A 10,438-nucleotide genomic window follows, 5' to 3' on the forward strand; every position below is an offset into this window, starting at 1 on the left:
AGTATATAAGTCCCCCCAAAAAAGTTAATAATCATCATGTGTCACCAAGTCAATTTAGATGAAGGGTGACCCTTTTCAGGGTTTTTTCAGTAGAGACTACTCCGAAGTGGTTCACCATTCCCTTCTCCTGGAAAATTTGTTTGTTGTTTCTTTGTTTGCTCTCAGAATCATGCTGGCTAAGGAATTCCGGGAGCTGCAGTCCAAAATGTGAATTTTCCAAGATTTGAATTATTAGAAAAATTAAACCATTATGGAGCATCATCTTATTAAACAACAATTTTTGCAACACGTTAATAGATAGTTGTACATCTTGAGACTAAAAACAAATGCAAAGTATCTTTTTGGTATTCTTTTTCTTTCTCATAATCTACTGGGAGGTCTCTTCCTTCACAGGTTCTAGGCTTGACTTCCCTTCCCTTAACTGCCGCTTGACCTCCTCCAAATTTGAATTTAACGGATTCTAACTGCCTTTGGATGCTACTGTCAATCAAACACAGACTGTTTTGTGAATAGACACTCCCTCTGCCAAATGGAAGCCAAACCATCTAGTAATGAGTCATAATAGCTACAGAAACTTTCTGACCACTCTTCCTCACAGAGGTGAAACCAAACAATGCATTAGAGCATGACTGCACATCCAAAATATGAGGGTAAAGATAACATTGGCTTTATTTACAAGCAGGATTGGATCCAGACATGTTGCAGCCTGAGGCAGAGAGAGGTGGCAGTGGTGGGGACTTCTCTATTTTACCTCCAATCCTCTTGTCCTAATGAACAGGGCTAGCTCAAGATATTTTGCTGCCTGAGGCAAAGGACAAGATGGCATCCTTATCCATTCCTTGCACTGGCAGTTGAACTTATATCCGTGCTTCTGATGAGGGAGGTCCTGCCTGAAGCCAGAGACAGTGTTGGCAAGACAGTGTAGGGTAAACCACTTGTCTCCCCCAAGCGAGAGGAATGTTCTAGAAGCTCAAGAACAATGCCTGGGAGGCTGTCACTGCTACCCCTCAGCGTGTGCCACCTGAAGCAATTGCTATATTCTGTCTAATGGTGGGGTTGATCAACAAATGAATGCCATTCCTCTAAAGCTCTTCCTTGGTTTGGGAGTGAGGCTGCTTGTTTAGAACCACCTCTGCGATGAAAAGCAGGTAGATCTATGTGGTAGGGGTTTTGCTGTCATCAAAACCACAGGAGAAAGAATTTACCATACTCTGTGGACTTGATCTGGATCAGGGCCCCAAGCCTGCTAGCTTATAAAGGCAAGGAAATATGTTCACACATTTAACACACTGAGTAGTGGTTGTGACAAACCCAGACCTACTGGGATCTGCCACAGTTTCACTAAGCTGCCACCAACCATTCCCTATAAGAAGTCACACAGACCAGGGATGGATTTTCAACAAATAAAAGAGTAAGGTTTATTTAAAACAACACACAGGCAAAATAAAATGATCAGGTGAATAAGATATAGTAACGTGGCTTAGTCTCATTCATACATGCACACAGTTTAGTTCACACAGAACACTTAACTTGAAGCACAGACCCTGAACCTATCAGTTCTGTCTACCCATACAGACACCTGAACCTATCAGGTTGGTACTGACTGACACACAGTAGTACCCTGTCTGACACACAGACTCCCACTCAAGCTTCTTGTCTCAGCTCTTCTCCAGCTTCTCCCAGCTTCTCCTAAACTCTCCACACACGCTCCACATATATATACAGTACAGCCCCTCCTCCTGATGTCCCGCCTTCCACTCCCCATAGGATGGAACTTTCCCTCCAAACCCATGACAGACAGGTAACATCAGTGCTGTATGTAACAGTGGTGTGCTATGAGATTCCAGTCAGAATCACAGTCCACTGCTTCACACACATGGTGCCTGGTGTGGTTGCAAAACTGCATGCAGACATGGGTGTAACCTCCAGCAGTAAGTTGCACAGTTTGGTTAGGAACTCCCTTCCTCTTTTGCAACTCCATAGGAAAATTGCCACCAAGCACTTACTTTGCAAAGTCACCTCCTGACATCTGCTCGATTTGCCTGGTATTGGCCGACAGCTGTACAATTTACCTGTTTCGTTCACATCTCCCTTCTGGAGCGGGGCGCCAACAAGCACCCTGGAGGGAGTGAAAACACAGAGAATTTAGCAGTGGTAAGAGTATACAGGTATACGATGACAAGAGAGAAGCTAACACCCATGGATCAGAAGTTGACTGTCATGACATACCCTGCATTTGCTCCGCTTCCAAACTGGACTACACTCTGCCCAAAGCCTGCTACTGCTTCTTGGAAGATAATGGGGTCTTCTGTATCCAAACTGAATGCCCAGCATGGTGTCAGGACTACAGGAGATAAAACCTCATGGTTAGACTTATACAGGAAGACAGACATGACCCAAAAGACAACAAAATAGTCTGATGACTCCTGGTATGGAGTTCTGGATATTTGCCCTTGCAAATAGCATTGGACTTCATCTGCCATAAACCTTCACCAGCATAGCCAATGAGCTCGGTGAATCAATGTTCTGATTAAGGTCAAACTGGACATTTAGGGGAATGCATATTTGCAGTGTTCAGTCCCCATTCATAATTGATTTTAGGAGGAAGAGAAATGTACATTTACCACTGTACATAAACGGTGAGGAAGTGGAGAGAGTTGGTAGTTTTAAATTTCTGGGTACTTACATCTCAGAGGACCTCTCATGGACTATAAATGCCAACATGCTAATGAAGAAGGCACAGAAGAGGCTGTATTTCCTGAGAATGCTCGGCAAGTTAAATTTATCTCAGCATTTACTTCTGTCATACTATCGTAGCACCATTGAGAGTGTCCTAACCTATGGCATTCTGGCATGGTTTGGGAGTAGCTCTGTAGCGGACAAAAAAGCTCTACAGAGAACCATTAAAATTGCCCAGAATATCATCGGGCTCCAGCTACCAACCCTGGATGACATCTTCACATCCCGCTGTCTAAGGAAATTACATAGCATCCTGAGAGACTCTTCCCATCCTGCTTATAACTTTTTTGAACTGTTACCATCTGGCAGAAGATATAGAACAATTAAGACTCGGACCACACGTTTTCTCAATAGTTTTTATCCCAGAGCTATAATTGCAATTAATAATGAGCTTAAAGACCACCAGTAGTGAATAATTAGTTGGACTGTGTTACTTGGCCTGCGGTGTAGATGTTTGTATTTTTAGTGGGGGACTTTTAGTGGGTGGGGAGTGTTTGGGAATTTTATGTGTGTGCATGTGTCTGGTCTCTGGGTGTCTGTGAATTTCGTTGTATGTGTATATACTTACAATGACAATAAATTATTATTATTATTATTATTATTATTATTATTATTATTATTATTATTATTATTATTATTATTATTATTATTATTAACTTATCTTGCCTCCTACAGAAGGATTTCTTTGGAGATTTGTAACTTGTCCTCCAATAATCAAACTTGCAAATTAAGCTCATGTTTACATTGCAATGAACAATCACAAAATAATGTAAATGCAAGATTTGCAATTGAAGGAAATTGCAATCCGTGGCATAAATATGCTTTTTACTGCACAAGGGAGCATCTCTTCTTAATGCATGCTAAATGCATCATCTAAGGCCCTGGTCACAGGAGGGAAATGTTCTCTAGTTATCCCCGAGTTAGATCATTCCTCCTCCCTCCGTCACATGATGCACAGTCAAAATCAAAATATTTTCCCAGTCATCAGTGTAATAGCAGTTTATTTTCCACTCACTGGGAGAATTGTGTTATTTTTTACCTCTGTTGTATTGGTACATTTCTTACCGAACTAGTCTGTGTGCACAACCTGCCCCATTTCTTTTCCGCATTGAATCCAGGAAAGTGGCCACCATTATTGTAGCATGCATATTGTTATTTTTTTAATTTTTCGCTGCTATTGATACATTGGTAAAAGTAAATCACAGAGCAATTTGAGCCATTGCTACAGTACCAGCATTTTATCTGTGTCTGTCTATCTATCTCTAAAAATCAAGGGTCTGAATTAACCACTGAAGCAAGAGAGAAAAATAAACCAGAACCATGTAGCCGGCCATAATGATTCAAATACTGTAGGAGGAAATAAATCATTGCCACTAAAAGTTATTGTGATGTTCACAATATATACCACATGACCGAGAATCAGTACAACAGAAGTATACAAAGTACAGAAGAACTAGAGAACATTTCCCTCATGTGACCAGGGCCTTTGTCTTGCATTGTGTGGCATCTTCTTACATGCCTTACTAAATCCTAGGTGCTCAAATTGAGGGCCTTAAAACAACTTCAGGGAGAAGTCTTAGATTTTATGGGACTGAAAATGAACTGTTGACTAAGGAAAACAAACAGTTCTGGAGTAGAAACGCTTAGTAGTTGTTCCTTTCCATTTTGGGACGACAGAATCTCCTAGAGGAAGGGGTGGCGATCTTGGAGTTGTAGTATAACTTTTAAAATTAGCTTGTCCATGTTCTGCAACAAACCACAGCATTCTTAGCCTGTATTCTGTTCTTACATTGGCCAGATAGATACCCATCAATACAAAAGAAAGATCTATAAATATGGAAGCAACATCCTGCCCATGTTCCCCAGGAATTGATATTGAGAGTCATAATGCTTCTGTGACGATTCCCATGTGGCCCCAGCTTGTTTCACCAAACAAAGAGCTCACGCTACGTGCCCCTCAGCTGCCACCAGTTGATTACATCAACATTACCTACTATTAATGATAGATGTCCAGGCCATATGTCATTTTAAAAGAACCAAATAGAAATTGTTTATTGATACAGATGTTGATACAACAAGCAACGTTCGTAAATCTTAAACATTCTCCTTTATCCAAGTACCACTCTCCTGCCGAAAGTCCACAACTTTCTCAACTCTCTTACTAATACTCTAACTCTCCATCTCCAAACTGTATCTAAATTCCTCCTCTTCTTGCTGAGTCTCTTAAACCTCATGACTCTGCTCCCCAGCACTTCCGTTGGTCTATGCAAGTAGCATATGAATATTCATGACCTGGGGAAATGCCACAGCTTCTAATAATGAAAGTAATATATTTAGTCATGGCTGGTAGCCAAGAAAAGATACCACCCCTGCTAAAATAAAGTTCTTAATACTGCATCTATTTGCCCTAACTTAGCATTGCACAGAGCAGCGTGGTGGACATACATAGGATGCTCATCTGTCAAACAAAGGTTTGGGGGGAAATCTAGGAACTCAAAGGAACATTTAAAGGTTTTCCATAGAGAAGGATTGCCCTGGACGGTTTCCTTTCTTCTTTGAATTTCCTGTGGACATTACAATGCAAAGGCTTGAACGAAGAACAGGGCAGGGTGGGGCACCTGCCTCGGCCGGCACGTTTGGGGTAACATGAAAGGACCTCAAGTGGATCAATATTTACAGTGGTGCTGTAGCGATTCGCAAAACAGTGATTCCTATGGGGAAATTTCGCTGGACAATGTTTGGTCCCTGCTTAGCAAACCGATTTCGATAGACGACGATTTGCTTTTCGCTAGACAATGATTTCGCTAGACAGCTATTTCAGTGGAACGGATTATCATCATCTTGCGAGGCACCACTGTAATTTGTTATTAATGTGTTTTTAGTGCCAGTAAATGGGAGAGATGGGATAGAATGATGTCAATACGTATCCAAGGCAGACCTTTCAACATCACAATAATCCAAGTTTATGCACCAACCTCCATTGCTGAGGAGACTGAAATTGAACAATTTTATGAAGATTTACAACACCTTCTAGAACTGACACCGAAGAAGGATGTTCTTCTCATTCTGGGGGACTGGAATGCTAAGGTAGGGAGTCAAGAGACAAAAGGAACAACAGGGAAGTTTGGCCTTGGAGTTCAAAACGAAGCAGGGCAAAGGCTAATAGAGTTTTGTCAAGAGAACAAACTGGTCATCACAAACACCCTTTTCCAACAACACAAGAGGCGACTCTACACATGGAAATCACCAGATGGGCAACATCGAAATCACATTGACTATATTCTCTGCAGCCAAAGATGGAGAAGCTCTATACAGTCAGCAAAAACAAGACCTGGAGCTGATTGTGGCTCTGATCATCAGCTTCTTATAGCAAAATTCAAGCTTAAACTGAAGAGAGTAGGAAAAACCACTGGGCCACTCAGGTATAATCTAAACCAAATCCCTTACGAATACACAGTAGAAGTGAAGAACAGATTTAAGGAACTAGATTTGGTGGACAGAGTGCCTGAAGAACTTTGGATAGAGGCTCGTAACATTGTACAGGAGGCAGCAACAAAAACCATCCCAAAGAAAAGGAAATGCAAGAAAGCAAAGTGGCTGTCCAACGAGGCCTTACAAATAGCAGAAAAGAGAAGGGAAACAAAATGCAGGGGAGATAGGGAAAGTTACAGAAAATTGAATGCAGACTTCCAAAGAATAGCAAGGAGAGACAAGAGGGCCTTCTTAAATGAACAATGCAAAGAAATAGAGGAAAATAACAGAAAAGGAAAAACCAGAGATCTGTTCAGGAAAATTGGAGATATTAGAGGAAAATTTTGTGCAAAGATGGACATGATAAAAGACAAAAATGGAAGGGACCTCACAGAAGCAGAAGACATCAAGAAGAGGTGGCAAGAATACACAGAGGAATTATATCAGAAAGTTTTGGATATCCCGGACAACCCAGACAATATAGTTGCTGACCTAGAGCCAGACATCCTGGAGAGTGAGGTCAAGTGGGCCTTAGAAAGCCTGGCTAACAACAAGGCCAGTGGAGGTGATGGCTTTCCAGTTGAACTATTTAAAATCTTAAAGGATGATGCTGTTAAGGTGCTACATTCAATATGCCAACAAGAGTGGAAAACTCAACAGTGGCCAGAGGACTGGAAAAGATCAGTCTACATCCCAATACCAAAGAAGGGCAGTGCCAAAGAATGCTCCAACTACCGGACAATTGCACTCATCTCACACGCCAGCAAGGTTATGCTCAAAATCATACGAGGTAGGCTTCAGCAGTATGTGGACCGAGAACTCCCAGAAGTACAAGCGGGATTCCGAAGGGGCAGAGGAACTCGAGACCAAATTGCCAACATGCGCTCGATTATGGAGAAAGCCAGAGAGTTCCAGAAAAACATCTATTTCTGCTTCATTGACTGTGTGGACCACAGCAAACTATGGCAAGTCCTAAAAGAAATGGGCGTGCCTGACCACCTTATCCATCTCCTGAGAAACCTATATGTTGGACAGGAAGCAACAGTTAGAACTGGATATGGAACAACGGATTGGTTCAAAATTGGGAAAGGAGTACGACAAGGCTGTATATTGTCACCCTGCTTATTTAACTTATACGCAGAATACATCATCCGGAAGGCTGGACTGGAGGAATCCCAAGCTGGAATTAAAGTTGCAGGAAGAAATATCAACAACCTCCGATATGCAGATGATACCACTCTGATGGCGGAAAGTGAGGAGGAACTAAAGAACCTTGTAATGAGGGTGAAAGACGAGAGTGCAAAAAATGGTCTGAAACTCAACATCAAAAAAACTAAGATCATGGCCACTGGTCCCATCACCTCCTGGGAAATAGAAGGGGAAGATATGGAGGCAGTGACAGATTTTACTTTCTTGGGCTCCATGATCACTGCAGATGGAGACAGCAGCCCTGAAATTAAAAGACGCCTGCTTCTTGGGAGGAAAGCAATGACAAACCTTGACAGCATCTTAAAAAGCAGAGACATCACCTTGCCAACAAAAGTCCGAATAGTCAAAGCTATGGTTTTTCCTGTAGTGTTGTATGGAAGTGAGAGCTGGACCATAAAGAAAGCTGACCGCCGAAGAATTGATGCCTTTGAATTGTGGTGCTGGAGGAGACTCTTGAGAGTTCCCTGGACTGCAAAGAGAACAAACCTATCAATTCTAAAGGAAATCAACCCCGAGTGCTCATTGGAAGGACAGATCCTGAAGCTGAGGCTCCAGTACTTTGGCCATCTCATGAGAAGAGAAGACTCCTTGGAAAAGACTTTGATGTTGGGAAAGTGTGAAGGCAAGAGGAGAAGGGGACGACCGAGGATGAGATGGTTGGACAGTGTCATCGAAGCAACCAACATGAATTTGACACAACTCCGGGAGGTGGTGGAAGATAGGAGGGCCTGGCGTGCTCTGGTCCATGGGGTCACGAAGAGTCGGACACGACTAAACGACTGAACACACACACAAATGGGAGAGACAGTCATGGGGTTTTCTGCTTTGTGTGCCAGTATGACGAAGCTGGCATTGGGTATTAGGCACATGAACTTGGCCAGTGGGAGAAACTGAAGGTATTGGTTTCTGTTTCTTCTATTGGTCTCTGGGCCTGTCCTACAGTGGTGGTAGGGACTGGCACTTAAAAGGTCCTTATCTTCAGTGCAATCTATTTAATTGTTCACTTGAGGGATCTTTCCATTCACACTGGAGATGTTTACTCTCTGTTGAGAAGGGTCCACACAAGACCGGTTTACTCATGTGTAAGTGCACCTGGTTAACTCACAAGGAAGGTTGACCTGATTTACTCATGAGTAAGGAGGCAACAGTACTGGAGGCGAGGGAGGGAGTAACGTTGGGCTGAAGGCAGGGGAGACAGACAGGAGGGCGCTGTTTACAACAGCTGCTTGGAAAGAAGAACTGGAAGTGCCGAGTTCTAGGCAAAAGGGGTCAGAAAGAGAGAAAGGAAGGAAACTTGAAACAGAGGAAGTAACTTAGAGGGTTAGCCAAGAGGAAGAGTGGGCAGAAAACAAAAAAGGATACAGAAAAAAAATACCAGAGTGAAGGAACGGAAAAGAGAAAGGAATTCCTTGAACAGATCTACAGTGATGCCTTGCAAGATGAATGCCTCATGCGACGAAAAACTCGCAAGACGAAAGCGTTTTGCAAAAATTTTTGGTGACTCGCAAGACGAATTTTTCTATGGCCGTGTTTTACAAAATGATTTTTTCCCTTTTTTGGGGGTTTGTTTTAAATTGCACAACCGTTAGTACCGCGCTTCGCAAGACGAAAATTTCGCAATACAACACAACTCACGGAATGAATTAATTTCGTCTTGCGAGGCATCACTGTATTTAGAAATATAAGGCCGTGAATGGAGTGCAGTCAAGAAACGCAGCATGCAAACAAATTTCCCTTCCTTCTGTAGTCACACCCATATCAGAAGAAAGAACTGAAGATCACAAGGAGGGGCATACATGCTAACTCTAAGGGTTTGAGGCCTATTGGGCAAAACCTTCCAGTGACCCCTGCCTTTGTGTGAACTGTCTCCTTGGCATTATCACCAGCTATTGTTATTTCCTCTCCTCTTTGTGATTGATGCCACAGTCTTTCTTGGGAAGCAGAGATGTAGAGAGATAGGGCAAGTTGTGACATCTCCTGCTTCTCCTTCTCATGATCAACGTGGCTTGGCCCCAAGTGAGAAGGGGGTGGACCAAACCAGTTGTAATGGTGAAGAGGAAGCCCCTAGGGGCTCCTCTCTTGTCAGTGGGCCCCAGCGAGATGCCAGGGCCCCTTGAAAGGTGCTCAACCGTGCCTCCCATTGAGGCTGGTCCTGGATGTAAGTGCAGAGAAAGAAAGAAATACAGGGCTGGAGTAAACTGGAATGTGAGCACGAACTCTGTTGTTCTGAGATGCTGTTAACAGAAGATTTTTTTAAAAATGGCCAGAAACCTTTGGGTGACTGTCTTTGGTCTAGAAGTTATTTTTAAAAAAGAAGATTATTAAAGGATTTTTAGAAAAGGATTAGTTAGTGGGCAGTTCACATTTCTGTTTCAAAGACAGCAAGTGCTTATATATGCCAATGACACCAAAAGAAAGGACCAAATCATCGTCAGAAGGGATCAAATCATGCCGTCTGAAAAATCATCATCATCATCATCATTGGATATTATTTTAGCTTTTCAATGGGTCTTTCAGGAACCAGCAGCTTGGGATGATATCTCCAGCAAGTGTTATTGTTCCCAGCCCAAGATTCAACAAAGAGGACCTATTGTACTTCCGCCTGTCCCAGAACCGTCAGAAATACAGAGGCTTTAACCAAGAAAAGGGTGGCATCTCACGAGGTTTATATCCTAATTCCTGGGAATGGAATGGGTGCAAAAGAGAACACAGGGCAGCAAAATAGGGCTGTTGCAAAAGTACAGGGGCTAGTGGTGTAGGACGCAGAAAACATAATTACGGTCAATACAATTCAGGAAATAACTATATGGTTATCTCTGCCTAGACAGACTAAACCTTGACTTCCATGTTTGTTTCTGCTAGGTCATGCTGTAAGCTATTTGCAACCCCCTTTCTTCATATCACTTCCTTAGGGTGTGCAGTCTATTGTGAAGAAACCAGAAGAAAAGGAGATGGCATGACTAGGAGAAACACAGAGGGTGAAGTGGAACATTTCCAGCCAGCCTGAGGGCTGGAGGTT

At 42.7% G+C, this 10,438-nt stretch overlaps 1 protein-coding gene across 2 annotated transcripts in view; it reads right to left on the minus strand.

The window, feature by feature from the left end:
• LOC110086420 (integrin alpha-X) overlaps positions 1 to 10,438 on the minus strand; it is a 42,608-nt gene that overhangs the window by 30,437 nt on the left and 1,733 nt on the right. Inside the window, exons 1-3 of one of the 2 annotated variants that reach the window (XM_078377112.1) lie at positions 10,255 to 10,438; positions 2,230 to 2,344; positions 2,007 to 2,119 (exon numbers count right to left, since the gene is read on the minus strand). Coding sequence is in view for 1 of the 2 variants with exons in the window: in XM_072976877.2 (XP_072832978.2) it covers positions 2,007 to 2,119; positions 2,230 to 2,344 (228 nt within the window). In the remaining variant the exon portion in view is untranslated. The remainder of the gene's footprint in view (positions 1 to 2,006; positions 2,120 to 2,229; positions 2,345 to 10,254) is intronic. The other variant, XM_072976877.2, reaches the window with a different exon arrangement.

Source organism: Pogona vitticeps, chromosome 6 (genome assembly GCF_051106095.1).
Source record: "Pogona vitticeps strain Pit_001003342236 chromosome 6, PviZW2.1, whole genome shotgun sequence".
NCBI lineage: Eukaryota > Metazoa > Chordata > Lepidosauria > Squamata > Agamidae > Pogona > Pogona vitticeps.